Genomic DNA, 27812 nt, shown 5'->3' with positions numbered 1-27812 from the left:
TTGTAGGTGAATGCGCTGATGTTAGTTCATAAATTCCACAGAGTTAGTAAACTGTCCGTTTTTGCTCAATAATTCCTGTTTCATGTTCAAACCGTCAGACAGAAACTCTGCATTTGTTTTTATGTTCTTCAGCCTGTTGTTCTTGAGGTAATCTGTGATGCACAGATCCACATGCTCTCAGGCTCATTTGAAGAGAAATAAAACTTAATCTTTAGAGCATAAGTGTGTTTTTGCCCTCTTTATGCCCGCGGTCAGGCTCTGTCTATTGTAGTATAACACTCATAGGACACAGTGTCCCGCTGCACACTCACTGCACACACACTGCACACAATGACAGCTGCAGAGTTTGTGTCTGATGTATTAAGTATGAAACACTGTTGGGCTAAAATCTGGTCAGAATGAATCCAGGTGCAGGTGTGTCAGTTTAGGACCACTGGACTAACATCCAAGTGCTCACAATATAAAGTGTATTCTGTAGTAACATCCTGGTGTTGCAGCAACAGTCCCACATGGAAACGTCAACACTCAAACTCAAATCTCTTTTTGTCAACAATAAAATGACAGCAGACCAATTTGAACAAAGTTGGTAAAAAGCTTCAGAAATTAGTAAAATATTAAAAAGTGTCTTGATGCTCAATCATCCAGTAAATCCCCAAAAAGTTGATTCTGTTCATCTGGACGTTTTCAGCAGCATGGATCAGTGTGAGGACAGAGAGGAGGGAGTCCCTCCCTCTAAAAGCACTCTGTGTGGGGAACATGAGAGCCAGACCAAAGCTCAGAGGTGAGATGACCATCTCTAACGGTCCATGACTCTTCTCCATGTCACAGCTCAGCACTCACATCACTGCTCCATCATTATTCACACTCATACCTCTGTGTGTGTTGTTTTAAAGCCCAGAGCTGTGGGGCGTACCAGGCTCAGCTGGACATAACCCTGAAACTAATCCAGAACCTGGACCTGAACCCAGCTGTGTTTCCTTAAAGAGCAACGTGTCGAAGGATATTGGTGAAGACTTTAACAAAAGACTGTTATGTGACAAAGAGTAAGTACATTATTTTTATGAGTTTCAGATTGTTCATCATGTCTTTAATTTAATGTTTCCAGTTTTTCCTTCCTATCTCATGAAGCTGTTACATTTATTGTTTTTCTTTTAGGATCAATAAGAGGCCAGAATCTCCTGGACCTGAACCCAGCTGTGTTTCCTTAAAGAGCAACGTGTCGAAGGATATTGGTGAAGACTTTAAAGGCTGTTCTTCTGCTGCTGAGAGGTAATGTGTTTCTAGATGTTGTTCCTGACTCTGTATTTTTGAATAAATCCTCATGTTTAATATCAGCTCAGCTCTTTTTCACACACATTTCTATGTTGGTATGTGAAGCGGTGTGTGTTGGAGTGTTTCCACAAACACAGCAGTCAGAGTGGAAAGAGTGGATGTTGTAGGAGGTGTTTGTGTAGTGAAGAGGCTGAGTGTCTGTAGGACTCCAGCTGCTCCAGCAGGTGTCTCCTTTGTGCTTTGCTTCAAACACAGTGTAGGGAGGAGCTTCCACTCAGGTGTTTCAGGTGTTGCTGGATGGAGGAGGACAAATAGTTTTTCCCTTCAGTGACACTTCAGCAGCTCAATGTTCTGGGGAGATGTTTGTCTTTATGAAGGTTTATGGATTATTGTTCTTACTTTGGTTAAACTGAGCAATACATTTTCCATCTAACATTTAAAGTAAATTTCCAGGTGGAAAAAAAAAAGATCTGCAGCTGCAGCCTCTGTGATGTTTCACAGTCTGAAAGTAACAAATTCAACCAGAGTTCAAACAAAGGCTTAATATACGTGTGTGTTTGATATAATGCCAAACAAGTGCAAATAGGTGTTCTTACAGGTCTTAATCACAGAGGTCTGATAAGTCTGGTGACTTTCACACTCAGCAATTTTGCTGCCTTTTATTTTATATTGGCCTTTTTAAAGCCCTTCAAATGCTCCCACATTCATACAGAGCTTTTAACACCAAACTCCTTTACAGTCCTTCTCCTCTCACACACGATCACACGACTGATTTGTCTGCAGCAGCTGTGTTACTGCTAGTATTTTATTATGTGTGTAATCTCCTCATATTGTTCCTGTGGTTTAGTTTGACTTCCTTCTGCAAACTCAGCTGCTCTGTTGCTGATACACGTCTCCATGAATATGATTGATCAGATGCTGCCAACACCATGTGTTTCATGTGAGCGCTCAGCTGAAACCCTGGGTTGACTTATCGAGTTAATAACAAGCTTCACGTGACTGTGAATGCTAAAGTGAATCCAGATAAAAGGAAAGAGACCCTGCTAATGTTGGACTCACTTCTTAGTGTAGATCCCAGGAGGAAGTTCAACATAGCCATTCTTTGTGCTAGCTCGACCAAACCTGAGACCACAGTGCAGGATAATGATCATCATCTGTCTCTGTCAAGGACATTTAAAATCCACAAATAACAAACATAATTATATTTGATCATTAAAAATATGTTTTCACTTAAAAATGCGTGAGCACACTGGTGGATTACAGAAACATGAAAACTTGTTAACAGTAAAGTTAATTTAGGCGTAAACAAAGTGTCAAACATACTGAAGTAGAAGGACTGATGTTTGTGTTAAAATAGCCTCTTAAAGCTGAAATACTGATTCAACTTTCTCCAAAAGTTGATTCTGTTCATCTGGACGTAGCGTTTTGTGGGAGAAATGTTTCGTCATCATCCAGGTGACTCCTTCAGTCTCAGCTGACTGCAGGTTTCAATCTTATAAACAGGACATTTGCATAATGACTGAAACCAGCCCACTGAAGGAACAATGGGCTGGGTGGTCAGTTCCTTAATCTTAATTATGCAAATTCTCATGACCATTAATCAACAACCACTGATCAATGGTCATGAGTCCCATTCACAGAGAGTTGGGGAATGGCTGCAATCACAGCATTGTAAGATGGTGACAGATGTACCCTTAGGCCCCCTCCTCGATTCAGAGATGGTCTTTCCCTTTTCACGTAAATGGCCTCCTTGACTCCGCCCTTAAACCAGCGTTCCTCCCTGTCCAGGATGTTACATCCTCATCATTGAAAAAGTGTCCACTGGCCTGTAGGTGTGAATAGACTGCAGAGTCCTGGCCTGACGAGGTGGCTCTTCTGTGTTGTAGCCAGAGGTTGTTTGGTTTCCCCGATGTATAAATCCTGGCAATCCTCCTGCACTTAACAGCGTACACTATGCTACTCTGTTTGTGTCGGGGGACCCGATCCTTGGGGTGGACCAGTTTTTGGCGCAGCGTGTTTTGGGGATTAAAAGCCACAGAGACCCGGTGTTTAGAAAAAATGCGTCTCAGCTGCTCCGATACTCCTGACACATATGGGATCACTACAGGTTTTCTCTTAGGCAGCGGTTGTCCTTCTCTCCTGGATCGGCTGGAGCTTTCTTTAGGTACCTTTCCAGCTTTGACAAAAGTCCAGCTGGGACACATTTATGTACGTCCAGATGAACAGAATCCACTTTTGGAGATTTACTTTCCTGGATGATTGAGAATGCATCAAGACGTTCCTCCTAAAGTGTTATTCGGTGTTGTGACAGTCAGCTGCTTCAGCTGCTGCTGGGATGGGCTGTGGCAAAGAGAACAGAGAAAATCAAAATCAGAGTTTTTCTCTGAATTAAAAGCAAGGAAACAACAATATATTCTACATGGTGAAACTGATGGTTTCTGGTGTTTGGGTCTGTTTTTCTGTATTTATGCAGATAAAGTGTAAACTCAGATGAATTATAGCATCAAATGTTAAAGGAAAATATCAGGATGAGTGTCTGTGAGCTGAGAAGGACGTGAAGCGAGCAGTTTATCCCAGAGCTGAAGCTGCTCTGTGTGCAGAGATGAGCTCAGATTCCTGCTGTGATTGATCAACAGTCACAGAAATGTAGACTTGTAGTTATTACTGCAGTATGGTCACAGCAGATACTGATAAACATGTATTATGAGGATGGATGATCAAGTTTCTCACTCTCTCCTTTAAATCTCAGTTTTTTTCTTCTTCACAGTTTATCTGTTAATTTATTAATGAATAACACTGAAAGAGTTTCTGTTATATTTCCCCTTGAACATCACCTTATTAGGGCGGCATTAGGAAATAGCCCCCCTCCAAAGAATGAATAAATGAATGATGATAATAATAAAATGATTCAAAAGCAGAGCTCAGAGTGGTAGAATGGTCAAACATGGATCCACGGGTGGTTCAACTGCATTTGGTGACGTGACTAAAGCAAATCTTTCAAATAATCCCACCATCAACGGGATGTTGTCTCCTTTACTACGGTTACTTTACTTGGTCACCGTGTGAATTTCTTTGAAATGAACCAAATTCTTTTATTTGTTGGTTGTTTCATATTTAACCTCTACAGTCAGGAAAGGAGGAGATGAGGCCTCAACAATGTTGGGTTGTAGCTGTGCTTCAGGTTAGAGTGAGTGTCCATGGAATAAATGTAAGTCAGTGAACTGGAAACATGACTGTGTTCAAACTTTGTTTTCCTTTTTATAATGAGTCTAATCAAAGGTGGACAGAAGTATCTCCACTTTGACTTTTCTGTGTCACCATCAGAGCTTCTGCACAGTGTGGAGAAAGATCCAGAAGCAGAGCTGGACTGCAGACAGCCAGTCAGAGCAGCTGTGTACAAAGTAAGACTGAACATCTGTCTGCTGATGGACTCATTTCTGAAAACTGAACTTCTTGTGTTGTTCAGACATTGAAGAGTTTTCTTTCTCTTTAGTCTCATTGTTTTTCTTTCTTTCAGCAGATGTTGGTCTGCAGGAGGTTTTAGATGAACATAAGATCAGTCTGAGGAGGAGATGTGAACGTGTGACTGAAGGAAGTGATGAAACAGGAAGTAGAACCCTCCTCAACAGGATCTACACTGAGCTCTACATCACAGAGGGACAGAGTGAAGAGGTTCATACCCAACATGAGGTGAGGCAGCTGGAGACAGCTTCCAAGATGGACGCCCTCCATGACGCTCCAATCAGGTGCCAGGACATCTTTAAAGCCTTACCTGACCAACAGAGACCCATCAGAGTGGTTCTGACCAACGGCGTGGCTGGTGTTGGAAAAACCTTCTCAGTGCAGAAGTTCACTCTGGACTGGGCAGAGGGCTTGGAGAACCAACATGTCAGTGTGGTGGTTCTGCTTTCATTCAGGGAGCTGAACCTGATCAGAGATGAGCAGTACAGTCTTCTGGAGCTGCTCCATGTTTTCCATCCAACATTACAGAAGGTCACAGCAGAGAAGCTGGCTGTCTCTCAGCTTTTGTTCATCTTTGACGGCCTGGATGAAAGCAGACTTTCATTGGATTTCACCAACAGGAAGCTGCTGTCTGATGTCACACAGAAGTCATCAGTCAGCCAGCTGCTGACAAACCTCATCCAGGGGAATCTGCTTCCCTCGGTTCTCGTCTGGATAACTTCCCGACCCGCAGCAGCCAATCAGATCCCTCCTACATGTGTTGACAGGCTAACAGAAGTACGAGGCTTCACTGACGCCCAGAAGGAGGAGTACTTCAGGAGGAGATTCAGTGATGAAGAGCTGTCCAGCAGAATCATCTCCCACATGAAGACATCCAGGAGCCTCCACATCATGTGTAGTATCCCAGTCTTCTGCTGGATCACTGCTACAGTTCTGGAGCACATGTTGACTACAGAGCAGAGAGGAGAGCTGCCCAAGACCCTGACTGACATGTATTCACACTTCCTGCTGGTTCAGACAAAGAGGAAGAAGAACAAGTACCATGAGGGACGTGAGACGAGTCCACAGGAGCTGACGGAGGCTGACAGGGAAGTTCTTCTGAAGCTGGGGAGGCTGGCGTTTGAACATCTGGAGAAAGGAAACATCATGTTCTACCAAGAAGACCTGGAGCAGTGTGGTCTGGATGTGACAGAGGCCTCGGTGTACTCAGGAGTTTGTACAGAGATCTTCAAAAGAGAGTGTGTGATCTTCCAGAAACCAGTCTACTGCTTTGTTCATCTGAGCATTCAGGAGTTTCTGGCTGCTGTCTACATGTTCCACTGTCACACCAACAGGAAGACAGAGGTGCAGAGGGACTTTTTGGGAAAAGAATACAACGAGTCCTCTCTGGATGATTTCCTTAAACAAGCCATGGAGAAATCCCTCCAGAGTAAAAACGGCCACCTGGACCTGTTTGTTCGCTTCCTTCATGGCCTCTGTTTGGAGTCCAACCAGAGACTCTTAGGAGGTCTGCTGGGTCAGACAGAGATCAGTCCAGGAACCATCCAGAGAGTCATCAACAACCTGAAGGAGATGAACAGTTATGGAATCTCTCCTAACAGAAGCATCAACATCTTCCACTGTCTGATGGAGATGAACGACCTCTCATTATTTCCGGAGATCCAAGAGTTCCTGAAGTCAGAGAACAGATCAGAGAAGAAACTCTCTGAGATCCAGTGCTCAGCTCTGGCCTTCATGCTGCAGATGTCAGAGGAGGTTCTGGATGAGTTGGACCTGCAGAAGTACAACACATCAGTGTCGGGACGACAGAGACTGATTCCAGCTGTGAGGACCTGCAGAAAGGCTGGGTGAGTCCAGATGTGATCATTAACATCATTGATCAGTGTAGGTTAGTAGTTTAATGTTGAAAATAAAATCAGATTGTAACCACAAAGTGTTTGTATCCGTACGCTGCAACCTTCCACACCATTCCTTTATTGTACAGACTCAGCAGCAGCTCCATGGATCCCAAATCCAAGAGTGGAGAACAGATTTGAAGTGTGTCACATCCATGCAGTCACAGCTGTTTCCACCATGTTTCCACTGATATTAATCCTGTTCAATGACACGTTTCATATCAGTGAATATGTTCTTTAGGACGTCCACTGACATGTTTAAGTGTCCTGCTGGAAATCACTCAAATCATCCATGAAATCCATGAAAAATCCTTTTAGTGTTTCTAACTTCACCCTCTGTCCTCTCTCTCTCTCCATCCTCCTCACTGCTTCTTTCACTGATAATCACACAAACATCGTATTCAGCTACAAAATAACACAATAATATCATCTGATGATCATTATTATAAGAGCAGGATCCATATTTGATATCAGAGTAACACACTGCTTGGTTATGTGCAGTCATCATCAGTGACTGTGGGTCAAACAGAAGCTCTCTGATTGGTTGCTGACCTTGGTCACCTGTCCACTCTCACCTGTTTGTGTTTGCTCTCTCTTTGCTGTCTCCATCCTCTCTCTCCTTTCTCTCCCTCTCTGTCTTTGTACGTCACTCAGGTCCAATGGAAACAGTGACATTTACAAACCAATCAAAGACAAACTGATCCATGTCAGCTTATAACAATATTCAAAGTGAATACAGGCTGCTGCTGGACACAGACAGGTAACATCATTTTGACTTGCTGTCACCTGGATCTGGACTCATAAACACTGAAGCCCTGAACAGGAATACAAATCATTTTCTGCCAACTAGCGACACACCAGCAGATAATGGCTCAGAAAGCTCAAATGAGCCAATCATTTCTGTGTTTAGTTCCCCTGAAATCAGATCTGATATCAGCAGCTCTGAGTTCATTCATCATTATTGTCCAGTGATGAGATTTCTGCTCCGTTTGGTAACAGTCAGCAGGTTTTTCCTGCGTGTGGACGTGAACAGTCGTACCTGACAGCAGGTAGCAAACAGAGATCATCTTTCCAGCTGGAACTCTTCACTGAGCTGAACTCATTCAAAATGTTCTGGAGTCAAAACAGGAAACAGTCCAAATGTGTGTCTTCACTCTGACTCTGGATCAGATCTCAGTGACAGACTGTGGACATTATGGAAGCCTAAATGTGACACCATCTTCCTCCTTCATCTGCAGATTAAAGCCAAACAAAGATTCTCATTAAAAGTCTGCAGGTCTGAGAGAGACTCAATCGTTGTGTCATGTCAAACACAGTAAGAGGAGCTGAAGCACAGATGTGAAGAGCAGATTCATCAGATTATGACCTCACTCTGTTTTGTCTTCATATACATTCAGTCTGTGTTTATAATGCAGATTTTCTGCTTTTATAATAACACATTTTATATTTTCTATCATCACAGACTGACTGAGTGTCGACTCTCAGAGTCTCACTTTGAAGTTGTGGCCTCAGCTCTGAAGTCCAACCCCTCCCATCTGACAGAGCTGGACATGAGTAACAACTACAACCTGCAGGATTCAGGTGTGAAGCTTCTGTGTGCTGGACTGGAGAGTCCAAACTGTCGACTGGAGACTCTGAGGTGAGTTCACTGACTGCGGCTGTTGTTGTTTTTCTATATTTCAGGTCTTTGATTGATGTTTGAAACTTTCTTTAGTTCCTAAATGTTCAGGATGTGTCTGAAGACAAATGTGAAGAAGTTTGAGTGCTTTCAGAATCAGAATCAGAATCAGAAAGGGTTTTATTGCCAAATGTTGAGCAGGTTAACAACATTAGGAAATTGCTGCGGTGCTTCAGTGCAAACATACTGTCATAAAAATTGCGCTTAAATAGACATGAAAAAATAAAAGTAAGAATAAGAATTAAAGTGCTACGTAGAAAGATATATGCATGAGATATACATGAGATATACATGAGATATATACATGAGAATAAGAATTAAAAGTGCTACGTAGAAAGATATATACATGAGTGCAGGTGGTGATCAGTGCCAAACATGGAATGATGCAGAAATGTTGTCTTTCCAAACGACTGAACAACAGTTTTTCCTTTTGGCTCCAAACAGAAGTGACAGACTTGAGCAGGGTTCATTTAAAGGCTGACAGAAGTGGAGTGGTGACGGGGAGATGTTTGACAGGACAGTGTTTCAGCCTCCACAGGTTCATGTTGTGCTCCATCAGTCAGTGAAGATGAAGTCAGTGCTGATGAGGCTGTAGAGTGTGTGAGGGATGTGAATGAGGATGATGAAGATCTGATGATAGCAGATAAAAACAGGCTGCAGAGACTTTGAGCCATACAGGGCACACAGTGTGTGTACAGAACAGCTGAAATCATTATGGAGGCCTTACTGGAATGTGGAAGCATCACAGTACAGCTTCAGTGAAGCATTAAAGTCTCTGATATGAGATGAGAAATGAAGCAGCCAGAGCTTTTTCATGAGTGGAAATCCACTGTGACTGTGAGCTGCTGCTACAGCCTCCAGATTAGCCAGCAGCTCATCCTGCTCAACATTTCCTCACCAACTTTAATGGAAGTGTGATGTTTTCAGCTGGAGTGATGGTCAGGGTGGCCTCCCTCTCCTCTTCTTCTCCTCTTCCTCTTTCAATTGTAAAGCCACTTCTGCTGCTTTCATTCATTTGGAAGTCCTGTAGCTGAGTTTGGGAGAGACTAACAGCCTCGGCAGCAGAGGGGAGAAAGGCTGTAACACCACCACTTTACTCTGTTCTACCTGTCACATCATTTTATCAGGAAACAAATATGCTCATGTTTTTACTATGTTTGTCTTGAAGATGTAAGAAGATCACATGGTGCTTTTTATTGTGTTGGTTTGTTTCCTGTCTCTTGGATGGAGCCCAGCTGTGCGTGGCCCCTGGGCCTGTGGTCAGAGTGTGTGCTGGATAATCCGGCCCAGGATGAGGCCAAACTGACATGGGATGAAATGTCAGTCACATAATTGAGCTTAGTGTAGTTTCATTTCTGCACAATTTAAAAACAACCAAAACTTTGTTCTGTGTTTTCAATGTTATACTGTAGACTTTCTTTGATACTGTGTCCAAAAGGAGCAGCTTTTACTTTGAAGGGGAGGCGTCTCTGTTTCCTCTTCAGGTTGGATGATGGAAGCAAATGAGTGTGTGATGTTCTTTCAGTGTTGCACTTTGTAGACGCTCCCTGAGCACTGGTCTCACAGCCAGCTGCACATAGAGACCAGTGTTGTTAGTCCAGGTCAGAAGATGACTTGTTGGAATGAAAATGAGCTTGTAGTTTGTCTGCTTTAATAATGTGACTGGAAAAAGGTGTTGGACTTCAAATATGTCCATTTCTTTCACACTTCACCTTTAAAAGTGAAGCCTTGTGGTTCCTGGAAGGAAAAACACGACTTTTTCAAGTCTTTGTCCTGTTTTTATGAGAAATGTACGACTTTAATGTGAAACATTCAGAGTTTTTTCTCTTGTTGTGTTTGTTTGAAGCTGCTTCCTGTTGGCTTCAGCTGTTTGGAGTTTCCATTTTCTAAACTTCTACATTCTGAACCTTCTTCAGCTCTGAACAGATGATGAAACACTGAATGATTTCAAGCTCACACTTTGTCTAATAAACTTACATCTTTCATTCTTTATACAGATTGAGGGGCTGTGATTTGTCAAAGATCAGCTGTGATTATCTGGCAGCGGCACTGAAGTCCAACCCCTCCCATCTGAGAGAGCTTGACTTGACCTACAGCGACAACCTGCAGGATTCAGGAGTGAAGCATCTGTGTGGTTTTCTGGAGAGTCCAGGATGTGGACTTGAAACTCTGAGGTCAGTCAGCATGTTTTAGTTGTGCTGAGATGAATATGATGTGAAAGTTGTGCTGACACTAAACTGCAGACATCAGGCTGATATTATACTGATCCACACTGAGGATCTTCATGGTAAAGTCTGTTTTCTTCTTCTCTGGTTTAGTCCATTGACTGCAGCAGAACAATGTTCACATTTCAAACAGTGAGACTCAACGTATGGCCCGCGGCCCACACGCGGCCTGCCCACCTTTCCTGATTCAGAGAGAGGGGACCCTGATTAACTGTGTAGTGTTCTTCCTCACAGTTCTAAGTATCAGACACAACAATGAATAATCCACAGCTGACTGTCTTTAGCAGGTCAGAGGTCACGGCACACAGCAGACAGTGGGAAATATTATAACTCTGATCATTTATCAGCACATATCCATATGTATAAAAACAAAGCTGACACTGTGAGACTTGATCAGAGGTGTGATCATCACAGCAGAGGCCTTTGTGTCAAAGTCACTGAGGATCAAACAGAAACACATGAAGCAGATTTTCCTGTTCTGGCTTTTTATAGCAGATAACCTTCAAAATATTCTGCAGTCCATCAAAAACTGAAGCAAACCATGAATCAACATGTGAACATGAGCTGATGCTGCTGAAGTGAAGCAAAGTTACAGAGGTTTGATTACAGACACAGCTGAGAGTTTGTAATCTGTCATCATTTTAAAAGGTTTAAATTTCTTCAGTATTGAACAGCAGAAATGAGGCTTTGTTTTGGGAGGCCGACAGCAGTGAACACAACAGCAGACTGGTGCGTAATAAGCAGTGAATAATGCAGGAAACAGATTTTTGAAGGTAAACTGTTCTTGAAGTACACTGAGAGAGAGAGAGCTGTGCAGGAAGTAAACGTCAAAGTCAGAGAGAATTCATGACGATGTTCATCAAACGTAAAGCGTAGTTTGGATCTTCTTCTGCTGCTGGTTCAGTCAGTTTTGGTTGGAGACAGATGAAACCTGCAGCTTCAGGATCTGTGAGCTGTCCACTTTCAGCCCCGACGGCGTGTCCGTGTACGTGCCGTCGAGTGAACGATCCACGCTCTGTGTTTCCATCTTTGTGTGTTTAGCTGCTCTCATTTACTGTTTTATCTGTTTGCTTGTTGTTGAAATACTTTTGGGAGCTTTAACCTGAGATTCTGGCAAAATACATTTATATTAAAAATCGATTCAGGATTGAATGAATCAACATCGCTTTATTCAAATTAAAACCATTTAAATAGGAAAATCCATTTTTTTACACCCGCCTCTAATGCTGGGTAATGTCAGCTGGTCCATGTGCAGCTGGCTGTGAGGCTCAGGGAGCGTCTACAAAGTGCAACACTGAAAGGACATCATCCATAAATATTGAGTAATAACTGGACTTTCATACAGCGAGACTCAAATGCCTTTAAACATCAGCTTATCCTGCTGATCCAAGTCCAACACTGAGTTTGTAAAAACATGTTTGTCAATCATTTTGTTTGGTTTCTGAGGAAAATGATTCAATAACTTGCTGCTAATACACAACATTTCATCATATTTCCTCATAACCCTCTTTTGTCTGACCATTTGATCCCATTTAAATTTGCAATAAAGGATCCACAGAGTTTGGTGACAATAATGACAGTAGATGTTTGTGTGAAAGTGCTGGAAGCAAATTAGTGTGTGATGTGCTTTCAGTGTTGCACTTTGTAGACGCTCCCTGAGCACTGGTCTCACAGCCAGCTGCACATAGAGACCAGTGTTGTGAGTCCAGGTCAGAAGATGACTTGTTGGAATGAAAATGAGCTTGTAGTTTGTCTGCTTTAATAATGTGACTGGAAAAAGGTGTTGGACTTCAAATATGTCCATTTCTTTCACACTTCACCTTTAAAAGTGAAGCCTTGTGGTTCCTGGAATGAAAATCACGACTTTTTCAAGTCTTTGTCCTGTTTTTATGAGAAATGTACAACTTTAATGTGAAACATTCAGAGTTTTTTCTCTTGTTGTGTTTGTTTGAAGCTGCTTCCTGTTGGCTTCAGCTGTTTGGAGTTTCCATTTTCTGAACTTCTACATTCTGAACCTTCTTCAGCTCTGAACAGATGATGAAACACTGAATGATTTCAAGCACTTTGTCTAATAAACTTACATCTTTCATTCTTTATACAGATTGAGGTACTGTGGTTTGTCAGAGATCAGCTGTGATTATCTGGCAGCAGCGCTGAAGTCCAACCCCTCCCATCTGAGACATCTGGACCTGAGTGACAACAGCAACCTGCACGATTCAGGAGTGAAGCATCTGTGTGGTTTCCTGGAGAGTCCAGGATGTGGACTTGAAACTCTGAGGTCAGTCAGCATGTTTTAGTTGTGCTGAGATGAATATGATGTGAAAGTTGTGCTGACACTAAACTGCAGACATCAGGCTGATATTATACTGATCCACACTGAGGATCTTCATGGTAAAGTCTGTTTTCTTCTTCTCTGGTTTAGTCCATTGACTGCAGCAGAACAATGTTCACATTTCAAACAGTGATACTCAACGTATGGTCCGCCGCCCACACGCGGCCTGCCCACCTTCCCTGATTCAGAGAGAGGGGACCCTGATTAACTGTGTAGTGTTCTTCCTCACAGTTCTAAGTATCAGACACAACAATGAATAATCCACAGCTGACTGTCTTTAGCAGGTCAAAGGTCACGGCACACAGCAGACAGTGGGAAATATTATAACTCTGATCATTTATCAGCACATATCCATATGTATAAAAACAAAGCTGACACTGTGAGACTTGATCAGAGGTGTGATCATCACAGCAGAGGCCTTTGTGTCAAAGTCACTGAGGATCAAACAGAAACACATGAAGCAGATTTTCCTGTTCTGGCTTTTTATAGCAGATAACCTTCAAAATATTCTGCAGTCCATCAAAAACTGAAGCAAACCATGAATCAACATGTGAACATGAGCTGATGCTGCTGAAGTGAAGCAAAGTTACAGAGGTTTGATTACAGACACAGCTGAGAGTTTGTAATCTGTCATCATTTTAAAAGGTTTAAATTTCTTCAGTATTGAACAGCAGAAATGAGGCTTTGTTTTGGGAGGCCGACAGCAGTGAACACAACAGCAGACTGGTGCGTAATAAGCAGTGAATAATGCAGGAAACAGATTTTTGAAGGTAAACTGTTCTTGAAGTACACTGAGAGAGAGAGAGCTGTGCAGGAAGTAAAGGTCAAAGTCAGAGAGAATTCATGACGATGTTCATCAAACGTAAAGCGTAGTTTGGATCTTCTTCTGCTGCTGGTTCAGTCAGTTTTGGTTGGAGACAGATGAAACCTGCAGCTTCAGGATCTGTGAGCTGTCCACTTTCAGCCCCGACGGCGTGTCCGTGTACTTGCCGTCAAGTGAACGATCCACGCTCTGTGTTTCCATCTTTGTGTGTTTAGCTGCTCTCATTTACTGTTTTATCTGTTTGCTTGTTGTTGAAATACTTTTGGGAGCTTTAACCTGAGATTCTGGCAAAATACATTTATATTAAAAATCGATACAGGATTGAATGAATCAACATCGCTTTATTCAAATTAAAACCATTTAAATAGGAAAATCCATTTTTTTTACACCCGCCTCTAATGCTGGGTAATGTCAGCTGGTCCATGTGCAGCTGGCTGTGAGGCTCAGGGAGCGTCTACAAAGTGCAACACTGAAAGAACATCATCCATAAATATTGAGTAATAACTGGACTCTCATACAGCGAGACTCAAATGCCTTTAAACATCAGCTTATCCTGCTGATCCAAGTCCAACACTGAGTTTGTAAAAACATGTTTGTCAATCATTTTGTTTGGTTTCTGAGGAAAATGATTCAATAACTTGCTGCTAATACACAACATTTCATCATATTTCCTCATAACCCTCTTTTGTCTGACCATTTGATCCCATTTGAATTTGCAATAAAGGATCCACAGAGTTTGGTGACAATAATGACAGTAGATGTTTGTGTGAAAGTGCTGGAAGCAAATTAGTGTGTGATGTTCTTTCAGTGTTGCACTTTGTAGACGCTCCCTGAGCACTGGTCTCACAGCCAGCTGCACATAGAGACCAGTGTTGTTAGTCCAGGTCAGAAGATGACTTGTTGGAGTGAAAATGAGCTTGTAGTTTGTCTGCTTTAATAATGTGACTGGAAAAAGGTGTTGGACTTCAAATATGTCCATTTCTTTCACACTTCACCTTTAAAAGTGAAGCCTTGTGGTTCCTGGAAGGAAAAACACGACTTTTTCAAGTCTTTGTCCTGTTTTTATGAGAAATGTACGACTTTAATGTGAAACATTCAGAGTTTTTTCTCTTGTTGTGTTTGTTTGAAGCTGCTTCCTGTTGGCTTCAGCTGTTTGGAGTTTCCATTTTCTAAACTTCTACATTCTGAACCTTCTTCAGCTCTGAACAGATGATGAAACACTGAATGATTTCAAGCACTTTGTCTAATAAACTTACATCTTTCATTCTTTATACAGATTGAAGGACTGTGGTTTGTCAGAGATCAGCTGTGATTATCTGGCAGCAGCACTGAAGTCCAACCCCTCCCATCTGAGACAGCTGGACCTGAGTGACAAAAACAACCTGCGTGATTCAGGAGTGAAGCATCTGTGTGGTTTCCTGGAGAGTCCAGGATGTGGACTTAAAGTTGTGAGGTCAGTCAGCATGTTTTAGTTGTGCTGAGATGAATATGATGTGAAAGTTGCGCTGACACTAAACTGCAGACATCAGGCTGATATTATACTGATCCACACTGAGGATCTTCATGGTAAAGTCTGTTTTCTTCTTCTCTGGTTTAGTCCATTGACTGCAGCAGAACAATGTTCACATTTCAAACAGTGAGACTCAACGTATGGCCCGCGGCCCACACGCGGCCTGCCCGCCTTTCCTGATTCAGTGAGAGGGGACCCTGATTAACTGTGTAGTGTTCTTCCTCACAGTTCTAAGTATCAGACACAACAATGAAAAATCCACAGCTGACTGTCTTTAGCAGGTCAAAGGTCACGGCACACAGCAGACAGTGGGAAATATTATAATTCTGATCATTTATCAGCACATATCCATATGTATAAAAACAAAGCTGACACTGTGAGACTTGATCAGAGGTGTGATCATCACAGCAGAGGCCTTTGTGTCAAAGTCACTGAGGATCAAACAGAAACACATGAAGCAGATTTTCCTGTTCTGGCTTTTTATAGCAGATAACCTTCAAAATATTCTGCAGTCCATCAAAAACTGAAGCAAACCATGAATCAACATGTGAACATGAGCTGATGCTGCTGAAGTGAAGCAAAGTTACAGAGGTTTGATTACAGACACAGCTGAGAGTTTGTAATCTGTCATCATTTTAAAAGGTTTAAATTTCTTCAGTATTGAACAGCAGAAATGAGGCTTTGTTTTGGGAGGCCGACAGCAGTGAACACAACAGCAGACTGGTGCGTAATAAGCAGTGAATAATGCAGGAAACAGATTTTTGAAGGTAAACTGTTCTTGAAGTACACCGAGAGAGAGAGAGCTGTGCAGGAAGTAAACGTCAAAGTCAGAGAAAATTCATGACGATGTTCATCAAACGTAAAGCGTAGTTTGGATCTTCTTTTGCTGCTGGTTCAGTCAGTTTTGGTTGGAGACAGATGAAACCTGCAGCTTCAGGATCTGTGAGCTGTCCACTGTCAGCCCCGACGGCGTGTCCGTGTACGTGCCGTCGAGTGAACGATCCACGCTCTGTGTTTCCATCTTTGTGTGTTTAGCTGCTCTCATTTACTGTTTTATCTGTTTGCTTGTTGTTGAAATACTTTTGGGAGCTTTAAAAGTGAAGCCTTGTGGTTCCTGGAAGGAAAAACACGACTTTTTCAAGTCTGTGTCCTGTTTTTATGATAAATGTACGACTTTAATGTGAAACATTCAGAGTTTTTTCTCTTGTTGTGTTTGTTTGAAGCTGCTTCCTGTTGGCTTCAGCTGTTTGGAGTTTCCATTTTCTAAACTTCTACATTCTGAACCTTCTTCAGCTCTGAACAGATGATGAAACACTGAATGATTTCAAGAACTTTATCTAATAAACTTACATCTTTCATTCTTTATACAGATTGAAGGGCTGTGATTTGTCAGAGATCAGCTGTGATTATCTGGCAGCAGCACTGAAGTCCAACCCCTCCCATCTGAGAGATCTGGACCTGAGTGACAACAACAACCTGCAGGATTCAGGAGTGAAGCTTCTGTGTGGTTTCCTGGAGAGTCCAGGATGTGGACTTGAAACTCTGAGGTCAGTCAGCATGTTTCAGTTGTGCTGAGATGAATATGATGTGAAAGTTGTGCTGACACTAAACTGCAGACATCAGGCTGATATTATACTGATCCACACTGAGGATCTTCATGGTAAAGTCTGTTTTCTTCTTCTCTGGTTTAGTCCATTGACTGCAGCAGAACAATGTTCACATTTCAAACAGTGATACTCAACGTATGGTCCGCGGCCCGCACGCGGCCTGCCCACCTTTCCTGATGGCAGTGGCAAAAACAGGCAATGAAGCATGAGTAATTACAAACGGAAACCTAAACTGGGAGAAACTAAGTTACAAACCTGAGACCATACAAAAGGGGTGCGGGGCAGAGAGACGCAGAGACAGGAACACCATAGAACGCAGAGATAGACGGAAGAATGCAGACGAGCCGACAACGAACACAGACCGACACCCACTAAATATACACACACACACACACACACACACACACACAAGGTAATCAGGTAATCACACACAGGAGGGAAGAACAGCTGAACGTAATACACATGAGGCCCGGAGGAGACAAGCTGAACACAATGACAACAGAAACAGACTTTCAGAACAAAACAGGAAATCTAGAACACGAGCCTTCAAAGTAAAGCAGGAAACACAGACTGATTTGCAACACAACACGGGGACATGAACAGGGCACCAAGGACAGACACAGGTAGGGCTGAACATACATCAACTTCAGGTTCAACCCTAAACTAATACAAATCAGAATAAACACAAAACGCTGGGTCAACGACCCAGGACCATGACAGTACCCCTCCACCAAGGGCTGGCTCCAGACAGCCCACAACAAAAACAGACGACCAACCCAGGGCGGGCGGCGGGGGCCCAGGACGGAGGGACCAACACCGAACAAAACAAGCTCCAGCGAACCGAGGGAATTGTCCAAAACAAAAACACACATGCTGGAGTACGAGAACAAAACACAGTTCAGGAGGCCGGCCCGGAGGCTGACAACTCAGAAGTCCAGGACAGTTCATCTTCTGAGGCCGGCCACGTCGGCGACGCAGATCCAAAAGCCGACCGAGCGGAAGGCAGCGGTGGCAGAGTGGAGGCAGTTCAGGGGGCCGACCGTGCACACGGCAGCGGCGGCGACAGGGAAACCGTTCAGGCGGCCGACCATGCGGACAGCAACGGCGGCGATGACAAAAGTCTGGAGGCCGACCGCGCGGAAGGCAGCGGCGGCGTCTACGAGTTAGTCCATATCGACGATGATGCTCCACCAGCGGCCTGACAGACGACCGCTGATGTCGAGGCAGCAGTCCGGGACCCGATGGCGGCGTGGCCTTCGTAGCACCAGACGAGACCGAAGCAGAGGCTGGACCAGGCGAGGCTGAAGACACGGAGGCTGGACCGGGCGAGGATGATGAGACTGCAGCGGGCGAGGATGATGAGACTGCAGCGGGCGAGGATGATGAGGCTGCAGCGGGCGAGGATGATGAGGCAGAAGGCTGGACGGGCTCCTCGTGCCCCCCAGCTGACAAGTCTTGTGGCTGGACGGGCTCCTCGGGCCCTCCAGCAGGCGAAGCAGGAGGCTGGACGGGCTCCTCGGGCCCCCCAGCGAAAACAGTCTCTGGACCAGTGGGCACCGGGGCCCCTGGAACACACAGGTCAGAACCAGCAGGCGCATGGGCCTCTGGCAGGGACAGATCAGAACCAGCAGGTGCACGGGCCTCTGGCAGGGACAGATCAGAACCAGCAGGCGCACGGGCCTCTGGCGAACACAAAGCGGACTGTGGCTGCACAGAGCAGTGACTCAGCTCAGGCAGCGACAGCCGAATGCAGTCCTCAGCTGGCTTCTTAACCTCCAGGGGTCCAGAGTCGGCTGGGGGCTGGAACCCAGCCTCTGGGGAGGCCCTGGAGTGCGTCACAGTCTCTGTACTGGCCAGCTGTTGCGGACTGACTACTGCGTTATGTGGTGTGTCTCTCTGCTTGACATGAACAGGTGAAAAACAGTGCTTTCCGGGTCGGATGGACTCAACTTGTAGTACCGGAGGAGTAGGTGAAGATGACGGCTGAGCTGATAATAAGGCTGATGAGTCTCTTGCCAACTGAGCTATTGACCGGGCTATGGACTGTAACATAGTGTCTAATAGGTCTGGCTGTGACTGTAATGGAGGTGACGAGTGAGCGGCTAACTGAGTTAGCGACTGCTGGGCAGCTAACCGAGCTACCGGCTGGGCAGCTGACTCAACAAACACAGCCCCGGAATAAACAGTCATACGAGCTGGTGAAACAGACGGAGTGTCTTTCCCACTCACCACAGCCGGCAGTTCCGAAGTCCTACTCTCCGGCTGTGGGGCGACGCGCCGACGGCGCGATCGTCGCTTCCTCCCAGGCAAAACCTCCGGCGGGCCGGGCAAAGCCTCCGGCGGGCCGGGCAAAATCCTCACCGCCGGGCTGGGTTGGGAAGCGGTAGCGGCTGGTGGGTGAAGGTGCAGTTCGTTAAGGATGAAGTCCTGTGCGAGCGGGTGAAGAGAGTCCAGCAGCCAGGAGTGAGCAGAGATGAGCTGCTGTAGCCTGGCTTCTACAGCGCGGAGACACTCTTCCCCCTCATGCTCGAGCCATAGGTTAACCAACCTGGAAACAGAGTCAATTAGTTCCTCCCGAAGCTCCTCGGGAGGTGCGGATGCCGCTGGGTCAATGTCTGGTCGGCTCGTACTGTCACGGCTGGCGGAGTGAGCCGTGTGGAGTGGAGGAAAAGGAGGACCCAAAATGCAGCAAACTGATGATACGAGTGAAGTTTATTTACACGGTGGCAGTGGCAAAAACAGGCAATGAAGCATGAGTAATTACAAACGGAAACCTAAACTGGGAGAAACTAAGTGACAAACCTGAGACCATACAAAAGGGGTGCAGGGCAGAGAGACGCAGAGACAGGAACACCATAGAACGCAGAGATAGACGGAAGAATGCAGACGAGCCGACAACGAACACAGACCGACACCCACTAAATATACACACACACACACACACACACACACACACACACACACAAGGTAATCAGGTAATCACACACAGGAGGGAAGAACAGCTGAACGTAATACACATGAGGCCCGGAGGAGACAAGCTGAACACAATGACAACAGAAACAGACTTTCAGAACAAAACAGGAAATCTAGAACACGAGCCTTCAAAGTAAAGCAGGAAACACAGACTGATTTGCAACACAACACGGGGACATGAACAGGGCACCAAGGACAGACACAGGTAGGGCTGAACATACATCAACTTCAGGTTCAACCCTAAACTAATACAAATCAGAATAAACACAAAACGCTGGGTCAACGACCCAGGACCATGACAGATTAACTGTGTAGTGTTCTTCCTCACAGTTCTAAGTATCAGACACAATAATGAATAATCCACAGCTGACTGTCTTTAGCAGGTCAAAGGTCACGGCACACAGCAGACATATTATAATTCTGATCATTTATCAGCACATATCCATATGTATAAAAACAAAGCTGAAACTGTGAGACTTGATCAGAGGTCTGATCATCACAGCAGAGGCCTTTGTGTCAAAGTCACTGAGGATCAAATAGAAACACATGAAGCAGATTTTCCTGGTCTCACAGCCAGCTGCACAAAGAGACCAGTGTTGTTAGTCCAGGTCAGAAGATGACTTGTTGGAGTGAAAATGAGCTTGTAGTATGTCTTCTTTAATAATATGACTGGAAAAAGGTGTTGGACTTCAAATATGTCCATTTCTTTCACACTTCACCTTTAAAAGTGAAGCCTTGTGGTTCCTGGAAGGAAAAACACGACTTTTTCAAGTCTTTGTCCTGTTGTTATGAGAAATGTACGACTTTAATGTGAAACATTCAGAGTTTTTTCTCTTGTTGTGTTTGTTTGAAGCTGCTTCCTGTTGGCTTCAACTGTTTGGAGTTTCCATTTTCTAAACTTCTACATTCTGAACCTTCTTCAGCTCTGAACAGATGATGAAACACTGAATGATTTCAAGCTCACACTTTGTCTAATAAACTTACATCTTTCATTCTTTATACAGATTGAGTCTCTGTGATTTGTCAGAGATCAGCTGTGATTATCTGGCAGCAGCACTGAAGTCCAACCCCTCCCATCTGAGACAGCTGGACCTGAGCTGCAACTACAAGCTGCAGGATTCAGGAGTGAAGCATCTGTGTGGTTTCCTGGAGAGTCCAGGATGTGGACTTGAAACTCTGGGGTCAGTCAGCATGTTTTAGTTGTGCTGAGATGAATATGATGTGAAAGTTGTGCTGACACTAAACTGCAGACATCAGGCTGATATTATACTGATCCACACTGAGGATCTTCATGGTAAAGTCTGTTTTCTTCTTCTCTGGTTTAGTCCATTGACTGCAGCAGAACAATGTTCACATTTCAAACCTTCAAAGAAGAAGAAAAATCCTCCATTGGATAATTCACTGTGAAACTCTCAAACTCTTCATTCCACCTTAAAGTCTGTCTGACACTGAAATCCAAAGCAAAATGTGCGTTTGCTTTACAGACGGCAGTCCAACACAAACATACACACATCATCCAAAACACAGTCCAACATCCAAATCTCCTCCACTGCCAGCATGAATGATGGGAAAGAGAAGGAGGAATACTCTGACATTCAGGGTTAGAATGAGTTTCATGAAGCAGACTGTGAAGATCAAAGCTGCATTAGAAAGCTTACATGAATGAATGAGTGGACAGAAGTGGACAGAGATCATCTGAAGCACTTCAAAGGCTTTAAATCAGCGCATTTCTCTTTATTCTTTATCAACTCTGTTAGTTTCTCTCAGTTTTCTGTGGAATGAAGCTAACAGCAGGCTAATAAGATGCTGACCAATAGGTTTCTATTAAAGGTTGTAATTTGTATATGAAAAAGTGCTTTGGCTCAGCAGGGATCAGCTTACAGGTAAAATACATCTGCTGGATGGGATTAGCATGTCATAGCTATCTACCAAACTGCTAACTGGGGGATTTCAGGCCATCTATGGATCATTTTTGCTAACTGTTTATTCAGCTTAGGCTCACAGGGCTGCAGCCTGTGCCCTAGCTGTCATAGGGCAAGAGGCGTGGTCCACCTGCACAGGTGAGCAGTCCATCACAGGGCCAACAGAGAGAGACAGAGAAGCACTCTCTCACATCCACACCTACAGCCAATTTAGAAGCACCAATGAACCTAAGCAGCACTTCATTGGACTCCACAGCCTCCACAGAAAGGCCAACAAGCTTCAACCTACAACCTTCTTGCTTTAATCTTCATTGATATCAATGATATAAAAGCTGGAATCAAATGAGTCCAAGTCTTCTGCTGATTCAGCATCACATTCATCTTTGCTCCTTGTTCTGCATCCCCACCATGGATTTCATTCCTTTCCAAGCCAGCCTTGAGTGTCCTTTATTCAGCTCATCCTCTGCTTTACTTTTACACCTGATTTTAGCTGCTTTATCTCTCTTTCAACAAATTTCTGTGCCTCAATCTTTTTCTTCTCTCCCTCATAACAAGACAGCTTCTTCTGCCTGAGAACATGTTGGAGTGATTTACTAATCCAGGGCTGCTTATTGGGGAAAATACTTCCTGTTTTCAAAGTAATACCCATTTTTCCCAGAAAGAAATGTAAGTAGAAATCTATGATCTAAGTGATGTTGGGAAATCAGTTTTACCCCGGTTCTTTTTATTCTTCGGGCCTCCAGAGATGCACCGGACTCAGTAGTTATTTTCACAAAAAACTTTATTCATCTTCATTTAAGTATGCATCTTCTAGAAGGGAGACTTGTCTTTGTCTGTGAAACACAGTTTTATAGGAGCGACCCTATCATAAAACCTCCCATGGTGTGCTGCAAACTCTGTGTGTCTGTGTGTATGCACGAGCACGTGAGTGCCTGTGTGTGCACGTACCCGTATGCCTATGTGAGTGCACGTGAGTGAGTGTGCGTGTGGATGTGTGAGTGTAACAGTTTAAGCACTGTGTGTGTCTCTGCGTACGTGACTTCCTGGGGATCATAAAAGTAACCTCACCCAAGCTACACCAAATTCCTTTAGACCACATACAAAACAGAGTTAAGATATTACAAATATTGGGACCACCACTCTGCTTCCAGTGGGTCGATGGCCTCTTGTTGTCTTACATTTACAGATCAGGTGGAGAGTCTCCTGCAAACCTACTTCTAAGTTATAACAATTAGGGGTTTTTATTAAAGGTACAAGCATCAGCATCAGCAACCCCCATCTGTAGCTTCCTGACTTCTTTTATTTATGACACCAAACCCCCAGTGTCCTTTCTCTCTAAACAATTACACACACTCTCAGGCCACAGCTAAACCAAACTGAAACACAGACCAATCCTTCCTTATTACTGTGATCTATACAAATTTAACACATTATATTCTAATAATTATTTTCTTGTACTCACATGAGCCTTTAAAAAGTCCCAGTGGGTGCAGTCAAAGCAGTCCCTCAGTCCCAGTATAGAGTCTTTGGTCCAGACTGGAACAACTGTGTGCCCAGTTTGAGCTCTCTTCAGTCCCGTGACCTGACAGACCCAGAGGAGCCATTACATCACATTTAGAAGCTCCCCTAATGGAGCCACAACACATGTCCAACACTTAGTCTGTCTTGTTGGACCAACTGGAAGAAATGATTCAAGGACTTAGTCACAGAACTGTCAGGGCTAATGAGCGGTATGGATTCAGGCACGGAGCTCTGGGTTGAAGCCGACAGTGCGTTTATTTACAGTGCTTGAAATACAGTCTTCAAACAGTGAGATATCCAACAATGTCCTTTCTCTAAATTCCCAAAAGTGGTGAAGGTGAGTTTCCCCATGAGGTCGGTGTGCACTCCTTCCGTGTGAATTCCTCCTCCCGAAAACACCAGTGAATCCCTTTTCTCCACTCCTCCGTCCGGTACTTCTCCACCTGAGAGACGAGCAAACACAACAGCGGATAAGAAGGCTTGCCTTGCTATGCGGGTTATAAGATCACAAGCACACTTATCTACTGAGCTCCGAGTACAATCCAGCGTCGACTGCCGTCTGGACACACCGTTAAATACCGTGAGGAATGATTAGCGGCAGCTGGAGCTGAAGATTACTCTTCCGGGTCAGAGGTCGGCCTTTCTCGCTCTCTCGGAGACGCCGCCCCTAGGCATAGCCCGACCCGCAGAATAGGGAGGAAGACAGAAAGAGAGGAAGGCACACACACATCACAAATAAACAAGCAGGTCGTCCGGGGAGGACCGTCCGACCGTGACAAGAACAGAGATTCAAATCTCCAAAATCCAACTGGCTGCATCAGGACATATAGTCTGAAACTCTGCACAGTTTCCTGTTTGAAGCTGCTTCCTGTTGGCTTCAGCTGTTTGGAGTTTCCATTTTCTAAACTTCTACATTCTGAACCTTCTTCAGCTCTGAACAGATGATGAAACACTGAATGATTTCAAGCTCACACTTTGTCTAATAAACTTACATCTTTCATTCTTTATACAGATTGGGGGACTGTGATTTGTCAGAGATCAGCTGTGATTATCTGGCAGCAGCACTGAAGTCCAACCCCTCCCATCTGAGAGAACTGGACCTGAGAGGAAAGCTGTATGGAAACTACCTGAAGAGTCCAGATGTGAAGCAGCTGTCTGATCTTCAGCAGAGTCCAAACTACAGACTGGAGACTCTGCTGTAAGTAGAGTGATGGAGTGAGTGGGTGGTGCTGTCAGCAGTATTGTACTAAACACAGTTAGTATGAAACAAAGATCCAGTGTTTCCTGTAAAGCTGCAGCTTCTCAGTGAAGCTGTGAGAGGAGAATGGTGACAGGCTTCAGGATTGGACACAAACACTTCCTGTTTATGACCTTTATGGTCACCATAGTAACGGCTGACACGCTCTGATCAAACACTGTCAACAGCCAATCAGCTCTCTGAACAAAGCAGCACCCAGACCAATGACTGCATTCATTTCCATGTTTAAAGCAGTGAAGAACACAGTCTGTAGGTGAGGAAGAATTTAGTGAGAGCAGATGTTTGGATGGAATTCCTCCAGTTAACAGCTGGAACCGTCCATCTGGATTGTTGGGCTTGTTGTTGGGGTTCCTACAGAGCTCAGAGTGGACACACCAAGGTTCTTCTAATGAATGAAAGTCCAAACTCAAACTAGGAGGGAAAAACATTTTCATCAACTTCAATAAAAATCCAAAGATTAGAAAAAGTGAAGCAACAATGAGTCCTAGTACAGTCCCAGCACTGAAGTCCCTGCTGCTCTTTATACTGGATGTGCTGCATCACTGACTGACAGCTGATGAAGAGTCTCTGGAAACACTCGTTTATCTCCTCTGCTCTTCCTTCTTCTCTCTGCAGGTGGAGGCGATGATGGTAAACAGGACGGTGTGTGTGCTGAGAGAGGAGGAGCTGTGTCCTGATGATCCAGAGAGGTTGAAGCAGCAGCAGCTTGTGTGTAGAGACGCTCTGACTGGGCCATGTTACTGGGAGGTGGAGAGGAGAGCTTCATCCAGCAGTGACTGACAGAGGAATAAGAAGAAGTGCAGATGACTGTCAGTGCTGCAGAGTGAACTGCTCTGAGAACAGCTCCACTGTCAGACACAATGTAGAGTCCAGCATCATCCCTGTGTGTCCCTCTGGATCTGACAGAGGATCATCAGTGTATCTGGACTGCTCTGCTGCTGCTCTGTCCTTCTACAGTCTCTGCACAGTCTCTGTCTGACTCTGGCTTCAGACCCTCCTGGATCAAACTCACCTGGAAAGACTTTCAAATTCAAATTTTATTTGTCACACACACAACCATACCCAGTATGACATGAGGTGAAATGCTTGTAGCTGTGCAATGCCCGACCATTAAATGACAGTGGTTTTACACTATTTACAATTTACAGGTTATTACAAAATGTACAGATTTAACTTAGAAATTTACAGTAAAAATGTGCAAATAGCAGAAAGAGATTATAAGGAAGTGTACATGAAGAAAAACCAGAGTGTGTTTGGTGATGTGATGTGTGTGAGAGTCCAGTCTTATAGTGATGTGGTGTGTGTGGTGATGTGGTGTGTGTGAGAGTCCAGTCTTATAGTGATGTGATGTGTGTGGGAGAGTTCAGTCCTACACCTGCTTCATGCCGCAATGTATTGCGCCATTTTCCGGGTCCACAAATCAAAACAAACGCATCGTGTTGGAACGACGACGACAAGAAACATGCTTAAAAGCAGCTCAAAAGAAAACGGACGGTATAGAGACCGATTGCGTCCAGAGGCGAAGCAGCAGCACTTGAAAACATTAGAGTGCATCGCAAATCTGGACCCAGACGACTTACCGCCACTGTCCTACCCTGATATCTTCACGTATCTTGTTTGTGGAGTAAGCGCTTACACTGCAAACCAGTTTCGTAATTACAAGTCACTGGAGGCGCACATCCAATTTACAAATGGCTGGGTGCAAGATTTGGCTATTTTCAAGCCGCCAAACTGTGAGTACGTCGTCATTCATACCAAGGTAAGTCAGCTGGAGTGCATCGAGTGTAATAGCAATTGTCCACCCCCCCACCATAATTAATGTTATACATTTATCATTGAACTGCTAAAATATCGTTATCATATCATGTGCCCATAATTGTAAAGTAGATGCAAACTAACACATTGATAATCGGGCAAATTATTACTTAACGCCAATTTGTGTCCTTCCTGTCTCATTGAATTTATTGTCTTTACATCAACCTTGTCCTTGTATGTTCCAGGTACTGCACTCCCAAAGATTGAATGAACCTGCATTACAGCCATGGGTAATTGTAAGCACCACGGGGAAGGTCGAAGCAGCACACTGAACATGCTGAACATGCTACCTAAATAAATCCAAGCAGGAAACATGTTTTAATAGTGTGATTGGGTCATCTGAACACGCTACCTATACGACAGAGCCATTAACCACGTAAGGTAGCATATTCTGATAAGTTAGCACGGATTGATAGACAAGACTATAAATTTACGCTACGGTAGGATGTTTTGACAGCACACCTTTTCTCGTCGCCAACATTTTTCTTTTGTTAAGCTTACTGTTATCAAGGCATGGTAAATGAACAGTAAACCTTGCCTGATGACTAATCTTCCCGTTTCCCTCTCATTGATTTATTTGGGTTGTCATGGCAGAAGTATTAAACGATGCCTTTTATTAGAACATAAGCATTTAAATGCAGTAATTGTATTTGAATTAGTTAAATATGAGTGGGCAACTCTGACCATGACAAGACTGCATTTGCTCTAAAAAATTAATAAAAAATTTAGACATATTGTTGTCATTATTTTTACTCTTCAATTTTATGTGTTTTTTCTTTAAGATGGTATCAGAAGTTGCTCCTCCACCATGAAAAAAACCATCTGCATATATTCTTTCACTACATCCACGATTCTCCTCTGTGGTCTTCCTCATTCATCCTGTTTGGAGCTTAATGTTCAACATCCTTTATCTGTTAAAATTACAGAAGGAGAAGAAAGTAATCATCAGAGCAGGAATCATGATAAATGATAAATAGATTACCAGTACATACAAACATAACACTTGCATAATTTCTCTGATAACGCTGCATTGGATGGGTTTATTAACTGTGGGCTGAAATTGTACTACAGTCTGCTGGTGAGGAACTTTTTTGAGTGTTGAATAAAATGTCCTCCACAATCTGTATATGAATTGTCATTAAAACCACAGAGATTCTTACTTATAAAGGAAAGAAAAGTGGGACAAAGCCCATCAACATATAGTGTATATTTTCTGAAACATTACAAAGATGCAGGTAATTCTGGGTTCACCTGAATTACAGATTAGACTGGTGGACAAACAGAGATGTTGTGTACAACTGGTGACAGCATCAGTGACAACAAATTAATCAGCGAGGCTGGAAGCAGAATTAGGAGGCGTCAGAGTCAGCGAGGGTCAGAGATCGACGAACAAATTTCCCACCTTCATGGATAATGCATCCCCCTCAAAAGGATTCAAAATTTGGGCCACGAAGAACAGTTCAGGAAACCTATTTTATTGTTTCGTCTGTGAAACTGTATAAATAAAATGTAAATTATG

General features: G+C 43.9%; 3 protein-coding genes across 6 annotated transcripts in view; all 3 read left to right on the top strand.

Moving 5' to 3' along the window:
• The window catches only part of LOC308393881 (NACHT, LRR and PYD domains-containing protein 12-like), a 93416-nt gene that overhangs the window by 767 nt on the left and 64837 nt on the right, over positions 1-27812 (top strand). The window lies entirely within an intron of this gene.
• The window catches only part of LOC308394042 (uncharacterized protein), a 45972-nt gene that overhangs the window by 7379 nt on the left and 10781 nt on the right, over positions 1-27812 (top strand). The gene's annotated exons all lie outside the window — the stretch shown is intronic.
• Positions 399-27752, top strand: LOC308400056 (NACHT, LRR and PYD domains-containing protein 12-like; the record flags this gene model as incomplete). Its single annotated transcript, XM_080887541.1, has 13 exons — positions 399-414; positions 899-1043; positions 1156-1269; positions 4597-4673; positions 4790-6581; positions 8092-8268; positions 10305-10481; positions 12634-12810; positions 14964-15140; positions 16568-16744; positions 20782-20958; positions 24233-24418; positions 25094-27752. The coding sequence occupies 13 exons, from the start codon at positions 399-401 to the stop codon at positions 25104-25106; spliced, it is 3405 nt and encodes a 1134-aa protein (XP_080743667.1). The 3' UTR covers positions 25107-27752.

Source organism: Rhamphochromis sp. 'chilingali' (genome assembly GCF_963969265.1).
Source record: "Rhamphochromis sp. 'chilingali' genome assembly, chromosome: 1".
In the NCBI taxonomy this organism is placed as follows: Eukaryota; Metazoa; Chordata; class Actinopteri; order Cichliformes; family Cichlidae; genus Rhamphochromis; species Rhamphochromis sp. 'chilingali'.
The sequence above is the reverse complement of the archived record's forward strand: the minus strand, read 5'-3'. Positions and strand labels throughout refer to the sequence as shown.